This window comes from Numida meleagris, chromosome 6, assembly GCF_002078875.1.
Source record: "Numida meleagris isolate 19003 breed g44 Domestic line chromosome 6, NumMel1.0, whole genome shotgun sequence".
Lineage (NCBI taxonomy): Eukaryota > Metazoa > Chordata > Aves > Galliformes > Numididae > Numida > Numida meleagris.
In genome coordinates, this window is record NC_034414.1 from 28,391,171 (window position 1) to 28,412,306 (window position 21,136).

General features: G+C 48.0%; 1 protein-coding gene across 7 annotated transcripts in view; it reads right to left on the minus strand.

Annotated features, from left to right (window-relative positions):
- Positions 1-21,136, minus strand: part of SMOC1 (SPARC related modular calcium binding 1) — a 164,244-nt gene that overhangs the window by 121,629 nt on the left and 21,479 nt on the right. For 2 of the 7 annotated variants that reach the window (XM_021403151.1, XM_021403147.1), the window contains exon 1: positions 2,190-2,438. The exons of 1 other annotated variant lie outside the window; for it this stretch is intronic. In XM_021403151.1, coding sequence (XP_021258826.1) covers positions 2,190-2,294 — 105 coding nt within the window. In that variant the 5' untranslated portion in view covers positions 2,295-2,438. Of the gene's footprint in view, positions 1-2,189; positions 2,448-21,136 lie in introns of those variants that run through there. 4 more of the 7 variants (XM_021403153.1, XM_021403148.1, XM_021403150.1 and 1 more) reach the window with 4 other exon arrangements.

Here is a 21,136-nt window from a genome sequence, read left to right on the forward strand (position 1 = left end):
ACAGGGCTTGAATTCTGGGTGACGCTGTGTAGAGCTGGGAGTTGGACTCAATGACCCTCGTGAGTCCCTTCCAATGCAGCATATTCTGTGATTCTGTGAAGCAGGTCATACTTCTCTGCTTACGCATTCAGTGACACTGCTCGTTGCCCAGGTTAGCAGAATGCTGCTGTATTAAAGGGGAAATGCAAGGAGAAAGACAGATCAAGATCTCGTTTCAAGTATTACTGCTGTTCATTTAAGCTAATTGAGAAGAACTGGATTACATGAGCAGTTCCCTTATCTGTATCAAATCTTTTGCTGGCCAGTACTTTCCCTGCTGTTTACCTTTAAAAACATTTGAGTTTGCTTGCACTGTAGGTCTAGTGCTTACCATACAAAAAGAAATGGCATGAACATGTAAATATCACTCCTAGCAGTTGAACGTCTCCAGGATTAGACCCCAGGACTACAACACTGACCCCAGCTGCCAGGGAGGGTTCCCGAAGGGAATGTAATCCTAATCACAAGTCCTTATGAGAAACAGTGGCATAACTCTTGGTAGTCCTCATTAAAAAAAAAAAAAAAAAAAAAACACAACTAAGAAATAATTCAGAACTTTCTTATGCGCATGGGAATCTGTAGTATGGCACCTTTACACTAGGTAACAGCTTCACTGGCAATGTCTAGTCACAAGAGACTAAGGCCGGGGATCTATCAACGTGGTTGCAAATAAGCATGCCAAATTGCATGCTCGTAGGCAGAACACTTGGCAGCATGAAAAGAAGCTTCATACACAGAGCATCCTGGAAGTCCAGAGCTTTCCACTGCAGAGCTCTGAAGTTAAAACTTTAAGGCAGATCTTACTGCAGAACCACAGACAGTGGTGCTCACTTCAGCCAATCTACTTTCCCTCAGACACAAAGGAGGGAAGAGCAAAGTCAGATCATCGTTTCAAGCAACAAGTAAATCAGAAATCCTTTGTATTTGGAGCTGTAGTAAGGGAGCTGAAGTAGGTCCCATCCCAAAGATGACATAACACAGAGAGCAATTAAACTGCCTTGGAAAGCACAGAATATAAAAGTAGCCTATATGGAAACCGTTTGATAGACAGGCTGACTGCACAATCGTGCACTGACAATTGGATTTTCAAGAGTGACTAGGACACTAGTCACTCTTGCCTATCGCCTCAAAGTTCCTCAAATGTTGTTCTTCAAGGTTTAGGTTTGCTATCAGGTAATAGAGATACATGCATAAGCACCCCAATGGTTCCCCATCCTTCAAAACAGGTCCCCCAGGAATTACAGCACACACTAAATCTAATCTGCCACTTCCTAACAGCTGCTGTTACACATCTGGCCATAAAAGAGGCTATAGCTGAACACCAGCACAGCAGCCAGCACGCTTTCTGTGGTCCTGAGAAGCATGTAACTGCCCTCATGGTCAAACAGCAGCTCTAACAAACTAGAGCGCTGTGCTCAAATCCCTTATTGTTATATTCTGAGTAGGGATTCCAAAGCCTTCTGATCTTGCTTAACCATGGTAGAAGTTAATTAAGTACTGCATTTCATAACACTTCAGACTGATGGGTCAAGAATGCACATGGCCAGTGCATCCAACACGCCTGCAGAGAGATCGAGTTTTTCCACTTACCAGAACTATGTCCTTATTGCAGCACTGGCTGAAGAACAGCCACTGGTGTGCAGCTCTAACGGAGAGCTCTCCTGCTACCCCGTCGCGGTGCTGCGGCGGTAGCGCACTGGGAGGACCATATTTAGAAAAGATGCTGGGCTCTCCCCCAGAGCAGTGTAATTGTATGCTAAGTGAAATTAACAGCCCCAGCAAGAGGCAGACATTGTCAGATTAAAAAACAGAGCTAGTCTCCTACAGGGAGTAGTCTGGGCCGAAGGCATCTAGCTTTATTGCTGGGATTCATTTAATCCCTTCTTAGGAACATAATGAAAAAGTCCCAAAGCTATGTTCTGGGAGCGCTAACCGCGGGACGGGCAGCATAAAGCCCAGCCCGCTCACGCCTCCCTCCCTCCCGCACCCACCCGACGCTCTCACCGACGGGCGCACCCCCGCTGGTACCCAACCGAGCGCGGAGGCCCCCGGGGCTGCGCGCCCGGCACGGGACCCGCCGCGGGGCTCCACCTGCGGCGCTGTCGGTGCCGGAGGGAGCGGGGCCGCCCGTCGCGGGGCGGCTCACTTACCCGGGGCCCCGCGGCCCGGTGGCCGCCACCCTGGGGCAGATGCGCCAGCAGCAGCGCCAGCAGGAACGGGCGAGCCCCCGCGCCGCGCCAGGCCCGGGACGGCATCGTCCCTCGGGGCGGGCGACGGAGGTGCGGCGGCGGCGGCGCGGCGGAGCTCGGCAGCCACCGCAGGCTGTTCTCCCGGGCGGCCGCCCCTGGGCCCGGCGGCGGCGTGTCCGTGGGCGGCGGGCGGGCGGTACCCCGGGTCGACTCTGCCCCTCCCGGCGCGGCAGGTTACCCGCCTCGGCCATGGGGATGCCCGTTATAAAGCCGCGGCGGGGCGGGGCCGGCCGGCGCGGAGCGGGGAGCGCGCCCATCGCAGCGCAGCCGCCGCGGGCCGGAGCCAATGGCGGGGCGGCGGGGCCCTGCGCTCCGCCCTGCTGCCGGGCGCGGGCGCGAGGCGGGCGGCGCAGGTTGGCCCCGGGCGGCGCGGAGCTGGAGCCGGGGGCGGCACCTGAGGGGCAGCCCCGGAGCCGGGGCGGCCCCGCGGGGGCACTGACAGCGGGGGAGCGGCAGGTCTCCCTTCTGCTCACCGGCCGCTTCTCCTATCTCGGCCCAAGGCGGCAGGGGATCACAGAATCGTAGGGACTTTTGGAGGTTATCCAGTCCAACTCCTGCTAAAGGGGGTCCCCTACAGCAGGTCACACAGGAAAGCGTCCAGGCTGGTTTTGAATAGCTCCGGAGAGGCAGAGCACAACCCCTCTGAGGAGCCCGTTCCCGTGCTCTGAACTTTCACAGTAAAGTTGTTTTTTTTACTCATGTTCATACAGAATTTCCTGTGCTCCAGTTTGTGCCCATTGCCCCTTGTCCTGTCAGTGGGCACCATCAAAAAGAACCCTGCCCCATCTACTTAACTCCTGCCCATTAGATATCTGTAAGCATTGATAAGATCCCCTCTCAGCCTCGTCTTCTCCAGGCTGAACAGCCCCAGGTCTCTCAGCCTTCCTCCTACGGGAGATGATCCAGGCCCCTCATCATCTTTATGACCCAGTGCTGGACCCTATAGAAGTTCCCTGTCTTCCTCGTACTGGGGAGCCCAGAACTGCACTCACCAGGACAGAGTAGAGAACTTTCATGCTGGTGTTCAGGGCACGACTCACTCACAGACAGAGGCAACGTGCCCCTGAAGAGCCAACTGCTTTCCCAAGCACAGCAGCACCATGCCATGCTCACCGTTGCTGTGCATTGCTCAGGACAACCTACAGGCCTTATCCAGAAGGTGACATGCCCCAGGTCTCAGTTGCATACCTTACACCTAGAAAACTATCCTGAGGTCAACTGTGGTGTCTCTCAAGACACCAAGCCCCTCCAGGCTGCACATGGGATTCAGTGTGTCCCTGCACAGCTAGGAACTCAATGGGAAGCGTGGGTAGAATGTGAGCTGCATCGCATAACAGCACGTAGGTGCAGTCCTGGGGCAGGACCAGGGAAAATGGAGCTGCATTTGTGGGCAAGACCTGGGCAAAAAAAAGAGCTGCCTGTAGAGGCTGGATCCTGCCCTCAATGCAAGTCTGATGGATCAGCTGACGAGAGAAGCAGTGCTGCGGCAGTGCAATGGAATGGCTGTATTTGGAGACCCCGGGCAGTGGTGGAGGGCAGCACCAGGCCCCTGTCCACCTGCCAGCTGAGGGACAGATGTTCCTCAGGAATCCCTGCATTTGCATCCAGTCATTCATTTTTAAGTGACAAGCGTGGGTTTTGTTGTAGGCACAGCAGCAACCCAGCATTTCATATACTAATGCTCATGGGGGCCACTGCTGTGCACATAGCAGTGATAATAGCTTTTGGTGGGACAGTCTCCTCACGCTCTTATGGAAACACACAAGACGTAGTTTCTTCATACGACATATTTAGTTTTCCTTATTCAATGGCCATACCAGAGCCAATACTTACACTTGTAAAAATTCCCTAGAGTGTATCCGCTAGGTATGGGGAGGGGCTGCTACGCCCACACCAAGAACTTTGTTACATGGTAGAAGTCATATAATTCTGGCATCTTATCAGAGCAAAGCAGAATGTTTAGCTATAGCGGTTGCTTTAATCTTTCCTTTTTTTTTTTTTTTTTTTAATATGTATTTTAAAACGTCAGTACCTAACATTGTCACTAGCCTAGGCAGGATAAGCCGTTTGTTACTCACGCAGATCTCTGCCAGTATTCATTATTCTTGGCTTGCTGATCTCTCCGGAGCTGCAAACACAGCGCCCCGCAAGCCTCCTGGTGTACCTTAGTCCTAGCCCTCACCACTCTCTGCTCTCCTGGTCCAAAACTTTGCCAGCTCTGCTTCAGCATGGCCTGAGGTATCCTCTGATTTTCCATTTCAAAGTCTCTCTGATGCACACCTGAAATTCTGCCATTCCACATGACACGAGCAGAGACTTTGAGGGGGGGGTGCGGGAGAGCTGGGAAATCTGAGTGTCCTCATGGACAAGTTATACCACTGCACACCTGGCACCTGTGGAAAGAGGCAGAATCCAGCGCAGTTTTGTTGAGGTGGGGATCCAACCACTAAAGTACTGTGTCACCTCAGAGTTGAGTTTTGGTTAAGTTCCAGTCCAAATAACAATATCTCACTTGCCTGCAATCTCCCCTCCAACTTCACAGGAAGTTTTTTTGCATCTGATCTACTCCGCGTGATGCCTTCATATATTCCTTACCACCTGCACTTTAAACATGGCTGTATTTCTTTGGTGTATTTTCCACAGATAAACCCATGGATACCAGGACTTCTCTGCTAAATAAATGCTCATTATCTCAATGAAAAAAAGTGATATTTTTCCTGTTCCCTAACAGTGAGTACCAGCCACACTGGACACCTATGCTTCAGTGCCTGCATGGCCTTGACACCAGTAGCGTCAAACACCAAGTGGGAGTTGCAGAGAGGGCCAGAAATCCCCAGTAGCTGAGTGCTTTGACCACTTTGCAGCCAAAGTTTTATATAACCATGCAGCATGTATCAGCTTTGACCAGTATTCCCATGACCAGCTGTTTCTCTATAAGGACATATATTTTTTCTGCAGAGAATAACTGCATTAGTGCAAAAACTAGGGCTGAAGAGACTCCACAGCCTGGCTACGCAACCATTAAATATAACTCAGCTGTACTGAACCCAAGAGCCATCCAGGAGGACATTCAGTCACATGTTAGAGGCACCAGCAGGGAGGGTAACTCACTTTGTTCAGTGGTGAATCACATTAATTGCTGGAAATGCAGCTCTTCATCTAACCTGGCATGTAGGATGTGCCAGTCTTGGCCACCAGTGGCATGGCAGAGATGCCATGCTGATGAGCTGAGAGGAGGCTACTGTCTAGGCACAAGAGGCACTGGGCGTCTCACCTTCTCCCTGCCATCACCCTGAGGTTGCGGTGCCAAGCGCTGTGCTGGCACAGTGCCACCTCAGTCATGGGTGTCTCACCAGCAAAGAACTTGCCTAGGGTGATTAACTGAAAGCTACAAAGAGAGAGGGGCACAGAATGAGAAGCTGTTCTTCATGTCCAGGCAACCAAGTGCCAGACCCAACGTTCAGATGATGCTGAGCCAGATGTGAGCCCAGCTGTAATGAATTCAGCTACATGGTGCTGCTGGAGATAGCACCAAGACTAGTACCGTCAGGGCTTGTTGCGTGCAGCAGATACAGCCTACAGCTTGCACCTCTGAAGACTTACCCCAACATGTGCCCATGTGTTGGTGATTAATATCTTGTTGCCATGGTGCACACGTCACGTGTACCACCACGAACCCATGGCACGAGATGTATATATTGGTGGTCTTGACAACTGTTCAGGGAGAAACGTTTGATTGCCATGATTATTTGCCTTTGCTTCTACTTGCCTTGCCCTCGGACAAGGTTCAGAAGATTGCTGTCCTGTTTTGAACAGTGTTGGCACCACAACAGAACTGTCACGGGATCTCCCTGACACAGCTTCCATCAGAGAATATATCCTCTCTTGCAGATGCTTAGCAGAAATGATTACTCACATTTTCAGTATAGAAAAATTTATTGCCTCCACATATGAACTAACTGCATTTAGGGAATCAAATTAACTCTACTGGTTCTTTTCTAAGTCTATGGATGTTACAACACTCCTACAGCAGGCCACGATTTAGCTCCTTTTTGTCTAAAAAGAAGAGGAACATGAGGGATTTGTGGTGAGTTTGATTTGTTGTTAGTTGTAACAATGCAGAATTTAGAGCTATCTTTTTGTATGCTATTTGTGTTGGATAGTCTGAGTAATAATATTCAGAGAATTGTCCATTCTTGCCAGCGCAAGATTGCTGAAAACCCGCAGCAGCAAAGGAGCCTTTTCTTTTTTGCTGAACCTCTGCAATACCCCATAAGGGCAGCCCAGAATAAAGACTGAAGAGCCACTTTGAGCACACCTGTGACCCTGTGCAGGTTGGAATAGCAGCCACAGGATGACTGTCTGTGCAGTCAGCCTAAAATGAGGTAGAATATCATTTCCCCAACTTTCTCAATGAGGGTTGAATATTGGGATAGTGAGAAAGAGGGAATAAGACCTTTAGGGACAGGAGGCTACAAACCAAAAGTTTCTGGATTTGGAAGGACTCAGGTCCCAGCACACAGCAGTGTTACAGTGCCATCCTACTGTTAGCACAGCTGCAGCTGTGGGCAAAGCATTCGCACTGTTTCAGATGTAGAAACACGTCGCTACTAACGTGTTTTGGTGTGGACTTGCTGGATTATATCAACAAAAGAGAGTCTTCTTCTAAAAGCTAATTATCTGCATGCCTAATTGTAACAGAAACCCTGTCAGTAAGCATGCTATTGGGCTTTTCATCCTTGAAACTCCTGGCAGAATACTCACTAATACTTGAACAAAGAGCTTTGCTAAAAATGTGACAAGATAGCAAGTATTTTTCCATGAAAGCCATCTAGAGTCCACTACTTTATTCGCTATACTTTGTACAGCAGTTCTGTGTGGATCTTTTCTCTAGAAAGTATATTAAATTGTATGAGTCTTGGCTGGACTTCTTTGATTTAAATAAATAACAAATAACTAATAGTTCTGGTCATTCTCTATCACTGCCAAATCTTCCTGTCTTACCAGTACCTGTCTGTCTGCTCATACTCCCCAGCCATACCTTTACACCCTTTTGTTATTCCACCACAGGAACAGGCTGCTGACCATACGCACATCTTATTATAAAAAAATAAAATAAAATAAAAAGGAATGCAACAAAGTGCAAGATGCAGTGAGGCCCATTCAAGCTTCAATAGTATTTTTCATGGTCCTGAAGCACATATTTATTTTAAGGATGGAACCCCCGCAGTGACCTGGCTGGTATTAGTACATAACCTACCAACTCCCTGAAATCAGGGATATTCTCTTTTTTTTTTTTTTTTCCCCCCATTTTACTCCTACTGATGTTTTGCAAATTGTAGGATATAATGCTGAGAATCAATACTAGGTCAGTGCAGCAATGGTAAAACATGAATGTTTATGTGGCACTGGAAAATTAAATGAATCTTCCAGTAATCTCTATCCCCAGATTTCTAATGTTCGCAGAGCACTTTTTTTGAATTTTGTGAAGTAAATAAAATATCACTTCAGGCTTTAAAAAGAATGCCAATCGACCATATCTTTAACCTTTATAATCTTTAAAAGTACTTAGGAACTTGCCAATTTTTTTTTTATTTTATTTTGAGTCAGCTATGAGATTGAAGTTGAGTTGGACTCCATATGGACTCCAGAAGAGAGGAGCTCTGTTCCAACCTCATTTATCAATCTTATCAAGGCAAGGATTCTTTCTGCTCATCCTGTCTACCTGGGTGGGATAGACAGAAAGTGGGTGGGGAAAGAAATACCTCTGCACTGAAATTCTGAGGACTGGGTACTCTGAGCTGCAATTGCCAAGGAGAGCGAGTGGTGAATCTCTCATGTGTGAGATCCAGCTGCCCATATGCAGTGGGCTCACCATCCAAAGTGCAAAAGAAGAGGGAAAGGATCATGTCAGGGCACAAGGAAGGCGGAGTCTCTTGCCTGACCTTCACTCCATGCAATCCTCCAGCAGCACAGACAGCAGGAAAAAGGAGGAGGAAGCAGCTGAGGATCAGGCCCTGTGAGTTCAGTGAGTCATGACATTGGAATGATTTTTTTTTTTTTTTGGTCACTTGGACACAGTTGTTTGTCTCATTAGAGAGATGCTTCGACAAATGGATTCAGGTATTTTGTGTCATGGGTTTGTACCTCCTCTTCCACCCTCCTCCATCAACAGTCCTTATCCTCAGTAAGCTCAGAATCAGAACTGTGTCTTAAGCAGCACGAAGGCATCTCAGAAACATACTCCAGCAAAGAAGCCTTGGCTTTGTGACAGACATCCTTTTTCTTCTGAGATGGGGAGCGAAATGGGTGACAAAACTGCAGGATACAAAGCCTAAGAAGCCTTGATCCTACAATTTTTCACCAGGGCCAAGAGTAACGCTCGTTATCAGACACACAAAGTTTGTTTTTTCTTCCCAACCAGTTTCTCAGCACTGATTTAGGCTTCACACTGACACCAGCAAAACTGCACTTAAATCACAGCCCTGAGAACGAGCAACACGTATCCAAAGCTGAGCAGAGTTCAAACCTCAGCCCTGAGCTGATACAGAGTCTTTTCTGTTTTAAATTGCCCACCCACTCACTATTCCCAGCTGCCGAGCCACATAACGTTCAAAGACCACACACAAGGTGCAAGAGCAACAGGGGCCTGTTGAAAATTAAAGCGCAGCAGCTTAGTTGAGAGGATAGGCTCCAGCATTGCTGCCTAGAAAACGGGGACAAGGAATGAGGATGGAAGGGCAGAGGGAGACCATGGGAGTTCTATATAGAAAGTGATGGGAATCTATACCAGAGCATGTTTTACCGAAATCCCCTACTCTCAGCTCACAAATAAGAGAGAGACAGAGCTTCCCATATGAGCACAGGCAAGAGACAGCCTCAGAAAAAGAGGTGGTGCTTTCCAGAGGATAGAGATGATGCTGGGGTCCGAGGGTTTGTTCTCAGCCTGACTGCTGGCTTGCTGAAAGGACTTGGAGCCAGCCAGGAAATATCTCTATGTCTTATTTCCTCATCCTGAGCAAGTGTCAAGATCTGTAAGAGCCTCGTGTTTATACTGAGCAATGTGATTGCCTGGTATTAGCAGGACAGCTATCTCCCACAGCCGCTGACAGACAGTAAAACTGCCAAAGAGCTCTTCTTACTCCTCTCCAGTGCTACTGCTGGATGGACCTTGCTCTGAAAAGCACTCATGTGGATGCCATCTGGTAGTGCCACCCATTCCTTCTCATCACATTGTGAGAGCACATGACTTTTGAAAATTAGCATTGTGATCCTGCTTTGATGACATGAAGACAGAAATGGGCCAGCACCACTGCATGTCCTGGTGTAGCACCTCCACATCCAAGAGCTGGCCCTTGGGCTGGAACTCACAGGGTCTGAGAGAATGTGGGGAAAACCAACCTTACCCTCCAAGTATCTGCTCTGATGGCCATCTTTGCCATGATTTTGCACAGAAAGAGACTGTTCACCTCCAAGTGAACGTTCCTAAGTTTTGTCCCGTTGCTTCTATACATAGCAAACGTGTGTTTGTGTGTTTATACATCAAGATTTAGCGCTTAGTTGCTAACCAAGGCAAAATACTTCAAGGCTGAGTCAAGCTGTACTATAAATGTGGGCTATTCTGCCCATCACTAAATGAAACTGCTTCACCGCTGAGACAAGGCAATGCTGTAACGGCGCACAGCCGCTCGGAACAAGAAACAACGAAGGTGGTTTCTAACAGAAAGTACTCAGGCTGTTTGAAGAGGCAGGCTGCCAGGGCTCTACGGGTATCATCCTACTCCCCAGTCCTCAGCTGGGACAGTGGTTCAGGGGAGATGAAAGGAGGAAAGATGAAACATAGCATGCCATGAACTTTCTTACTGCAACTCTGATTGCTGCTAGCAAAAGCAAGCGAGCCAAGCAGGCACTGGAAGGAAAGACTCACTTGAGTAGCCCACACCAAACACAGCCAGGCTGTGGGTTGAACCCAGAGCCACACAGTTCAGTCAGCATCTGTGCCTGCCATGATCTCAACTACAGCCACAGATAGAGAAGCGCTCACGGCATTTTCAGGCTCTTGCATTCCCAGATTTAGGCTTCAGAACACATTCCACAACAAACAGAGGAAAAGATGCTGATACTGAAGTTGTGGTAATTAATGCTTTAGCTCTTTTAATTTTGCTACCTTCTAAAAAACATGCTTAAATGTACAAAAAAATACAGGCATACACGTGTACCACTTCTTTCCCCTAACCCCTGTCAGAAACTCAGTGCAGAAAAAACCTTCCAGCACACAAGCGCCTGCAACCAGCTTTTTGAAATATCCTACTGTGATACATATCAACCTTTTGCTTTTGATTGATAGACTTTGCTGGGGAAACACGGCAGAACAGATGTGTGTGCATGGGTGCCATCAAATGAATTTTAACGCTCTTTCTCCCCCCTCTCCCACCCACATGCTTATAAAGTTATTCTGGAAGACATGCGAATCCTAAATTATGGGGGAGGGGAGACTGGGGATTAAGGGACATCTGAAGAAAGTAGTATAAAATTGCACTGAAAGCAAAAATCCTCCCACCATAACCTACCCTTGTCCACCCCTGTGTCAACAAATATGCAACCAATTAATGTAATTGCAGAGTTATTTATGGCTCACAGGAAAGTGTAGTCAGGGACCCTGAGAAACAAGGTTGTGGGGATAGGAACGCCTGGGCTTTTTCCCCCCTCCTTCGCAGATGTTTAAGTTGACTTGTGGTGTCCATGTGTCTCATAACCAAGAGCCTGTCTACTTTGCAGGTGTTGCTTGCTCCGTGGGGGTGGGTAAAGTGGATGAAAGGAGACCTGGAATAGAGTTGGGGTCCTCTGATTTCAAACTGTGACCCAAATATATGAGTTGTTTTTAGATATTCTCCCCCTTTGCAGCCTACAAAAGCCCCATACTTAATCCCTTCAGATGACCCTTCTGACAGCACCAACATTTGAACACAACAGGGGAAAAAAATTCTTAACTCCATGATTTGATTGTTCAGGGTGACAGTTTTGTTACTGTTCAGTGCCCTGCACAAGAGAGGTTTTAATTAGAGCTATTGAGTGGTTTGAATTGGCACAATTAGGGTCAGCATTAATGATTGCTGCATGTGTTCTTTTGAACAGTAAGGGCTCTTTTTTTGCCCACAGACAGGAGGGGGGTAGCAGCTAATGAAGTAGGAGAGTGCAAATTATCTCTGCAAAGCTGGGGCAAGAGTAATGCACACTGGGACAGAGCAGAGCAGGAGGAGAGAGCTCAGTTTGTAGGGCTGATGCAAAAGGCTCCCCGTACAACCAGTCCCCACTGCTTGCCATTCAGTTCCTTGGGTACTGAGGCTGCAGGGAGCACTGACAGAAACGTGTTCCTTGCATTGCTAGGGAGGACTTCAGAGAGCCAAAACACATGCCGTGTTTTCTTACAGCGTAATATAAATATAGTTATAAAAGGAGATGGGAGAAACGCTGCAGCCTGTTGAAACACAAGGTCCTGCTCATGCAAAATGTTAATCCCATGAGTAAGATTTACCCACTACTCATTCACTTCAGTGGGTTTACTGAATCAGTTGAAAAGAATACAGCCACATAAGACATATATTTGTGTGCAAGCACTCCTCCCATGCATGTGTAGAAACACCTCCCAAACTCTCAGACCTTTGTTGGCTGCACTGAATGTAGATGCAAGAGTCATGCACATACTACAGCTCTGCCAAAGGCTGCCCCCACCTCTGCTGAGGAAACAGGAGCTCCCACAGCACCTGCAAGTAGACTTAATGAGGGGACTTCCTAGGGGCAGATCTGTGGCCAGCTAAGGGCTACAGTTTGCCTGCAAGGCAGCCTAAGACGCTTGGCTCACGAGGGTATGCAGAAAAGCTCCTGGGCTGCAGAGGAACACATTGCTGCCCCAGCAGAGTCAGAGGCCTCCTTTTCCCTTAGAGCAGATTGGAGAAAGGGCAGATAGGTGATGGTGACACCAGCCTCAAAGGGCGAGGATCAGCTGGCTGCACAGAACCTCACTGCCCTCCACCGCGAGCAGCAAGACAGCCATTCTCCATTTGCAAGTGCAACACATCCCATTTAACTAAGGGAGGGTGACCCTTTAATGACTGAGTGAGCCCAAATGTTCCTTCCATCTGGCCTCCTGAACAGATGCCCCTACCAGTGGTGCCCTGTAGACCTACTTGGGTCTGCCAGTATCGCTGCAGTCAGATGCTAGCATTGGTCTCTTTTTGTCCGGCTCCTGAATACCTGTGTAAGTCAGCAGATCCTCTATAGAACACCATCTCTGCTTGCCTGCAGTAGTGATCTCTCCCAAACAAAGATGGAGTTGCATTGTCAGGCACCATGAATCAGAAAAAAAGTTGCTTCTTTAATAAGCTGAGCTAGCTGGCAGAGCAGAACAAGAGAGGCACATGTGTACATACCGTCAGAGGACTGACTCTCATACATTTTTCACAAAATAATTTAAGCCAAATTTCCTGCAGCCATCCCAGAGCATGGCCACCAACAACCAACCACCCAAGTATTTGAGGCCGAGCATCTGTGCCAGGCAAGGCTGTACACCCCACCGGTACCAGTGTTTGCAAAGCAGGCAGAGCTTTGTGCACAACTGGCATGGAGAAGCTCGGTAAAGCCCTGGGTGTGCAATCTCAGTTGGGAACTAGCCAAATACTTCACTGCTCATCTATGCGAAAGGAGACAAAGGTGCCCAAAATACGGAGGGAATAGGGCTCTTTGGTGTGGTTAAGCAGAACAGAAGTTACTGTGCATTTCTGTTTGTAGGTGTTCTCAGGTGTTTCAGTGCCTCCCTCACTCTCTGAAATAAGCTATTAAAAAAAATAAAAAAAGAAAAAGCTGAGAAATCTGATTATGTCAGTTATCTCATTTAATTCTGTGCTCATATTCTGTAGACCTGAAAGAACTAAAGTTTGATCTGCAGCATAAAGATTAACTGGTAATGCTTTACTACTCATTTGTAGCCAGTGATTGGATAAAATTTCAGCTCTCACAGCTAAGAGATGGCCTCACTTTGTTCTCTGGGCAGAAAACACTAGCAAGTTAGAGAATCTCACTTCAGGTGTGGGTTACCTACTCATTTGTCACACCTGTGGCTTTACAGGTTCTTTATTACATCTTCTTTCTGTGGTGCTAGCACCCAGACAGATGAGGGCCCAGCCTCTGGAGGCCCTGCCTTCCCCCTTGCAGGACACAGGTGCCCCAGCCTCCGGGACATTAAATGCTCAGCTGCATCAGACGGAGCTCTGCTGTTACCGGCAGGAACCGGAGCTCAGAGGTAGATGCAGGAGGGTGACAGCAGAGCTGCGGGTGCTGCTGAACCAAAGCGTGCTCTGCAGCCAGCAGCACAGCTGCAGGTGACTTCATTTCACCTGACAGCCCTGAGTAGAGAAGATATCGCCTGACCTGGGCTGGCTGGAAGGAGCCAGTTCCACCGAGGCTCAGCAGAGAAGCAGAGCTGAAGAGCCAGGGGAAGGGCAGAGACACAAGGAATGTCTCACCAGGGCTCAGCCCCTTTGCCACTGGCTGCTTTCACCTCCACTCCCTCAAGTCCATCTCATAAGTACTTTGACTGTTCCCACGTCCAGCACTTTGGTTTGGGCAGGCATCCAGCATCGCTTAGCAGATCCAAAATGACACCTCACACATTTTTTGAGGTGTGAAAGAAACAACCAAGCTGAACGATTCTTCCACCCTCAGGGTACTAGAGGTGATACCGTAGACTTGCCAAGGAACAAGCAAGGACATCCACAAACATTTCACGACCACCTTCTTTGAGTCTGCTTTGTTATTAAATGGCTACAGGTTTTGGCATTAGCTAGAAAGCTAAACATGTAACTGCTCAGAAGTGACCTCCACCTTAACTTTCTTTCTTTCTGCATATACTCAAAAAGTTAGGCCCTCAGAGACATTTCAGTGAAGGCTTAGATTTGCATAAATAAGCATACTAATAGCCTTCCTATGGCTCACCTACAAGCAAATAACACTGCAGCCTGGAGGACTGGGGATGGCAACAGCACCACAGGCAAAGCATCTGGGCCCTGGCCTGAGGCTAAGCGACCCAAGAAGGTTGTGGGAGCTCATGGGAAATGACACGTGGACAGTTGGATGTGAGAGGTGATACTGTGAGAAGCTGGCAAGAGCTTCAGCCAGCCCCCGTGGTGCTATCTGAGTTTCTCCAGTGGTTAAGGGGGATGTATGTGAGAAACAGCTGAACCACACAGATAGCTGGAGGGGAACACCAAGGACATACTGGGAAACAGGATCTCTCCAGGCCAGTGGGCCTCGTACCCCTGCTGGTAACAGGGCATAAGGCTGAGATAACCTAGCTGGCAGTATCAGAAACACAAAATTCAGGTGAACACCTAGACTGACAGACAGACTAGGCATCTCAGCATCACTGTGTTGGTGTCTATTCCAGGCCTGACATCATTAATAACTGCCCACTGCTTCATAACAGATAGCACTCTGGTTTTCAGTTCCGTTAACACAGATAAACTCCTGGGAAAAAAGAGCACCTTCTAACTCATGCTCTACACCCAGTAAAAGTATCTTTGAGGAAGATAAATTGCACTGAGAAATCAGAACTGCCCCAGTGCAGGCTTGGGTCAGGAGAAGCAGGATACCCAATGAGCCTGTCTCTGAAGCGGTGCTTAGCAGTTCTGCAAGCACTCCCAGAAGAAGTTGTAAATGCAGACTTCAAAAAATGTGTCAGGAGAAGCAAGTTACTAAGAATTTACATAATTTGAGCTCTGGCTGAAGGTTTGATACAGTTTTATTTTACAGGAATTTGTCAGCACATCTCTCACTTAAAGATATTTTGACTTGAAGCTCCACAGCATTTCATTCACTGTCACTCAGATCTCCCATAAACCAGCAGATTGAGCATTTCATAACCTCTCCCTATTGGTTTTTGCCATACCACCCCATTGCTGTGCTGCAGCCAGACCAGCGCAAATTGCGAGCAGACCAGCTAAACTACAGAGATTAATGACCCCCCAGGGATCAAGCTGCAAGACATTTCTCCTTTGCCTGAGTACTGAGCAGTGAATTTCCTCTCACAGCCTTTACTCCATATCCCCAATTCTCCTTCCCCCTACAGGTCCAGAATTTGTCTGAGACTTGGACCTTGCCTAGGGAAGGCATTAGCCCTCAGCTCTTCTTTCCTAGCAGTGATTGCTCTGTCATTCTAGAGCTTCCCTGTCCCAGCCCTCTGCTGTAACCTCTTCTGAAGGCAGCTTTTCCTCCAGCCTTGCTACAAGGAAAATAAGTTACTTAGAGTCTGTATCTAAGAGCACTTTAGAAAACTCCAGTGTGCAAAGACACTGGCAGGGAGCTGAAAGAAGACAGGTATTTGCATCAAGTTTGTCAGATGTAGGATGGACCTGAAAGCATGGCTCAGGTGCTACGTCGGTCTACCCTGAGTTAAACTGATAGGCTTGAAAAAGGCCAGCTTTTGTCATGAAAATGCAGCAAGAAAAGCAATATGAACTACATGATAATTTAAGAATATCAATTCTGATACACACTGCTCAGATTTTTCCCAAGTAATTCCATCACTCAATCCACACTCACAACAAGCTGATATGCGAGAGTTCCTCCAGCTGGGAAGGGCTTTCCACCTGCACACAAATTTTCAAAGGTCACAGCAATCAGCAGCCCAGCTCCTTCACCTGCACCCCAGCCCAGTTCTAATCTCACACTGGGTGCCACGCTTAGCAGCAGAACTCTCAGGAATAGAGGTACATCCCAGGGTCCCTCTGTGCACTAATTACTTAGCAAGACTGAGAATAGTTGCACTTGTTGGAGATCTTACAAGAAAGAGGGATTCGTTAATGAAGCAGTGTATTTCATATGCAATATCAGTTTAGAATAGTGTTTTAAAACTGTTTGAAATGTGGATTCTGTAAAACAGCATGAGCAGCCACAAGCCAAGCACAGGCACCGCTGCACTGAGCTCAGGTGCTGAGAAAGAGCAATACTGCAACAAATGCAACACCCTTTCCTTAAAACTGAAAGTATCGTAGAATTTGTCTGAGGCAACACGGCAAATTCACTCTTCTGAAAAGATTTCACATTCACCTTGGCAAGAGCAACCACTAAAGAATTACCTTGAAAGAACTAACATACAAAGTTCATAGGAAGAAATGCCTTTCAGCATTAGCTCTCCCGAGTGTTGCTGCCCTCCGAGAGGGTGGATATTTTGGTGGGAGAGGCTGAGTAGCACTCAGTAGCACTGAGCACCATGTCTGCAAACAGACATCGGTCGAGCAGGTTGTAATGAGAAGACTGCATCTCCTGCCACATCAAGTGCTGTCCTTCCTTGTATATCACTCTCTTAAAGTGGAAAAAAATTCTAACCTCAGCTGCTCTCCGCACTTAGATCCTACATTTGGATGCAGAGGGCTGGGCTGGCACAGGAAACATAATTTAAGAGCGCCTAGCCTCACGCTTAGTAAACTGGGCCTATTATGCAACCCCCTGTCTGTATGTATCACCTTACATATAGAGTACGTATTGATGAACAGGGATTTTTGCATGCTGAATAACATCCATAAGTTACCCAGGAGATATTTCCTGTTCTTGGTGCTGCTGCATCATTAATTTCCCTGCTTGTTTTGACTGTTCATCTCTTTAGCTTAAGAGTCTAAAACGATGAAAGCCCCAGCCAAGAAAGAGTCAGTAATATAAACATCATCAATGTTTATGATGGACACCCGGAGAAAAATATTCCACGATGCAATGCCTTGTTTTCCACCCTGCTCAGTTAGGGCTAAGATGCCTCAAAGTGCTCTTCTGCAGCAGCTCTCGGCCATCCTCCCCCAAGCACCTCACAGCACTGAGGATTTTCTATCCCTTTAACAGTCCCCTCGCCCGCCAGACTTCCTCCTTTCATAGCCCCCGGGCGCTCCCTCCTCTGTCCCCCACGGCTAGTTAATATGTGCCAAATCCTGACACCCTGAATGGTTTCCCAACGCTGACACTAATCACGTTTTCAGGAGCAGGTCAGCAGTGAAGGAGCTGAAATTCGTGTGAAAAAGTCCCCGGGATGGCCCCGGTGCCTCACACCTGCGTGCCCTATTCATCCGCACTGTTTACACATTGTCATCCGCAATTAATTCTTTCCAGGGACGCTCCACCGCCTGCCCTCCCGTTGCACAGGGACCCCATTCGGAGCTGTTGTGTCTGTTAAATTGAGCATAGGGTGCTGTGATTAAATTAAGTTTTGTGGCGCTCTCTCTCTCCCTCCCCTTCTCTTTTCCCTCTGCTAATAACGATGCCTGATGGACGATTGCTGGCACTGGAATAAGAGGTAATTACGGGCTCTGCAAGCAGGAGAAGAAAAGTTTATATTAGGAAATGTGAATGGGGACATCTTTGCTGGCTAGCCAACGTTGTCCTCAGTGCGAGGTGGGAACCTCAGCCCTGTGCAGTGTCCAGAGCATGAGGAGGGCACGGGGCTGAGGTTTGCCACAGACAGAGCAAAACTCACATTAGAGAGCCTCTGCCCCTTGGCCCGAAAATGAATTTCCTTCAGCAAGTGCCATTCGCACCTCCTGCTGCAGTACAGCAGTGCTTGGCCCACACAGTTCTGTTTGCGCATCTGAGTGACATGCATCAGCAAAATCACTCTTCTCCCAAGTTACCGTACCCAAACGCACCAGGAGAAATTCCCTGAGCTTAAGGGCTGCCAAGTCACGTCCCCACAATGACACAATTCTGCATCATGGGGCAAAACACAAAATAGGAAAGGCTCATTGGAGGTAAGGAAGAGGAAAACAAGAGAAGACGGGAATTCAACCAACTTTTGCAGTCTACAAGTTTGCAAAACACCCATGAGGCAGCAGCATTTTTTGCTGAATGTTTTGCTTGTGCGTGAAGTGGACAACTGTTTTTTATTACTGGGATGTCTGCAAAATCAAAGAGCCATTTTTGCTCAGAACAAAAATGTGCAGAAACTCTCTGAGCAAGCTGAGTCGGGTAGATTTGGCTTTACGCCTTAGCTCAGCCACTCACAAGACTCACTGCCACAGTTCAGCTGCAGCACACTGGCACAGCACGTTAAGTGCCACTACTGGAGGAAGAACAGATCTCGGACCCTTCCAGCCAGCTATGGCCCAGCTGAAGGACAGCCTCTATTTGCTGTTCCATCACTAGCTCACATCAGACAAAGAAAGACCCAAAAATCACCTTAGGTTCTGAGGCCTCTATGCCAAAGACATATGAAATTTCACAAAACTCATTGGCTGCAAACACGGTTTGTACAGCTTGGAAAATAGCAGCCTTTCTGACTTTTATCCTATGCAAGAGAAAGTCTTCATGGCAGTAATTAGAAGACCAGCCTCCCCATAAACACTGCTGTAAAATATTGTTGCGTGCCAGTACGAAACATGCTGGAAAGTACATGCTACATCCCCCTCTAGTGCTGAACCACTACAGAATAACAACCTAGCACTGCCGCTACTCTCTTTAGTAGGAGCATAGACTTTTCTGCAGCAATCCATGATTAAAGCCCCATGAACGAACAGCAGAGGAGTCTGCCACATGTGAAGGCATCCTTACTGGATGACTAGTCCACAGCAGATGGATTCACAGGGACTGAGGAGCCCGAGAGTCCTTGAAATCAGTGGGATTTTAATAACTCCTGTACACTCAGGTGAACCCAGGACATGTCTGTTTGGTATTGCAAGTCTCCTTATTCATTCTGTACTTCCACTGAGAAACTAAGCCTCACACATCACACACCTGATCAGTGCACATCTCACAGTACTCAATGCAACTTGTGCTTTGTGCAGACCAATACCAGGGGATAACAGTCCTTCCAAAAACACCAGCTGTACTTGTCACCCTCCCAGCCATCCTCCCTCACCGCAGTCATGGTTCTGCAGACCTTACAGAGGGAAGAAGCCCATCACCTTCCCCTGAAGCAGCCCCTCAGATAGGGAAGACATGCTTTCAGTGGTTGCTTGTACACTGTTGCCTCAGCCCATCTCACCACATGCACCTACCAGGACAATCAGGCTCCACACCGAGGTCACATCAGCTGTATGGATCTACCAAAGCTCTTGGCAGCTCACACCAGAAGCGTTTGGGTCTCCAGCCCCAGTTCCCAAGTATGCAGGCCAGTATGCTGGCCACCTCAGACTCTTCAGAGCTTTATGAAGCAGAGCTGCTCCAGGGGTCTGCACTCACCTCCCACCCCACTTTGGGCCAGCCTCAGCTCGTTAGCAGATGAGGGAGGAGGCGGGGTAGGGCCAGCCATCAGGACACAGGTGGGTGAAATGTGCCTAAGTGCAGAACAGCTGAGCGCAGGTCTTTGTAATGGAGACACCTGAGCAACTCTGCCTACAAATATGTGAAAGGAAGGCTCATATTTAAGTTATTTTCCTGAAGTAGAGCTACAAGAACACTTAATAACATAATTATGACAAGTCCTACAAGCTGCCCACCTCCCTTTTCTCCCACTGAAACCAAGAAGAGTGGAGAATGTTCAGCAAATTATACCACTCGCCCAGTTCATAAACAATTTACGTAAGGATGCACAGTTCTGAAGTGCTCTATAAACAAGTATTAATCAATCATTAAATAATTAAGATAATTCCCTGTTTTTTCTCTGGCACTCCCAAGATGATAGATGTCCCTATAGCAACAGAGAGGCCGTGGCAATGCATGCTTGGCGAGGCGATGCTTGCGAGGACCTTTGCTCTCCAGCCCTCCAAAAGTCACTCAGGGCAAGCGGAAGGGGGCTGCGAGAGGTGACATGCAGGAAGGAGGCTTTCAATTTTAATGGAGATTCTTACGATGACAGTCTATGCAAATAGGTACATGAAAGAGGAGAGGAAACAGACTGGGGGAAGGGGGAGAGAAATTAACCTTGGTTCAGATTTCAAAGCAAGCCAGGAATAATTTTTGTAGCTAAGAATAGTTGCAATGCACCTTGTTCCCCTTGGTCTCTGCCCTGCATAATCCTTACGTTCAGGGTCTGAAATTACAGCTGGGGGGAGGGAGGCCAGTGTTCACAGTCCAGGAAACGCCGCTGCCCAGGCCTCGGCTCCATCACCTTTATGGCTCCTTTGTGTCACCAAAGCCAGCGCCAAACAAAGGACCGGGCCCTCTGCTTTGCGGGGCTCTTGCAGTTGTTTTGCAAATGAGATTGCCTGATTGGTGAGCAAAATCAGAGATCTTTTGAAGATGTTGCCCAGGAAAGGGGGAGGAGGGTCTCAGCCATCCCCCACAGCAAGCAGTAGGATCTGCCTGACTGAGAATGAACCGAAGCAGCTCTTAGGCAAAATTCTTCAGAAAGAGACCCTTCAGCCGTTTCCAGAAAAGAAAGGGATCTGCCATTGTCCTGAGAGAAACCTCTGTTCTTATTTCAGCCCTCTCACCCTTACTCCCCTTTGGGGCCAGCTGAGCCGAAGTCCTGTGCACGAGGCTCTTCTGCCCGTCCCAGATGTGTGCTTTGGGCTCTGCTCAGCCACGCGGCAGGACACAAAGTGCAAGGGACCAGTCTGCAGCCCTGGGGAGCTGATTGATGTAGGTCTTGTCGACACCTAGGCAGGCGCTCGCTGGGAGACTTCCTTCTTTTTTGATCAGAAAACAGTTTCTGCACAAGGAAAAAGTGCCTGTGGGAAGACAGGGATGCTGCAGAAAAGATTTGTGTTTTGTCAGAGATGAACTGGAACAGAGTGCTTTGATTAAACTGCCCCCAAATTTTTCATGTTAGTTGAGTTCGACATCGAAATGAACTTTCCCGAAAAGGCCTCTGCTCCTTCCTGTATATGGGGCCATGCAGCTGAGCTGCATTTGCTGAGAAGAACGTGGATGTT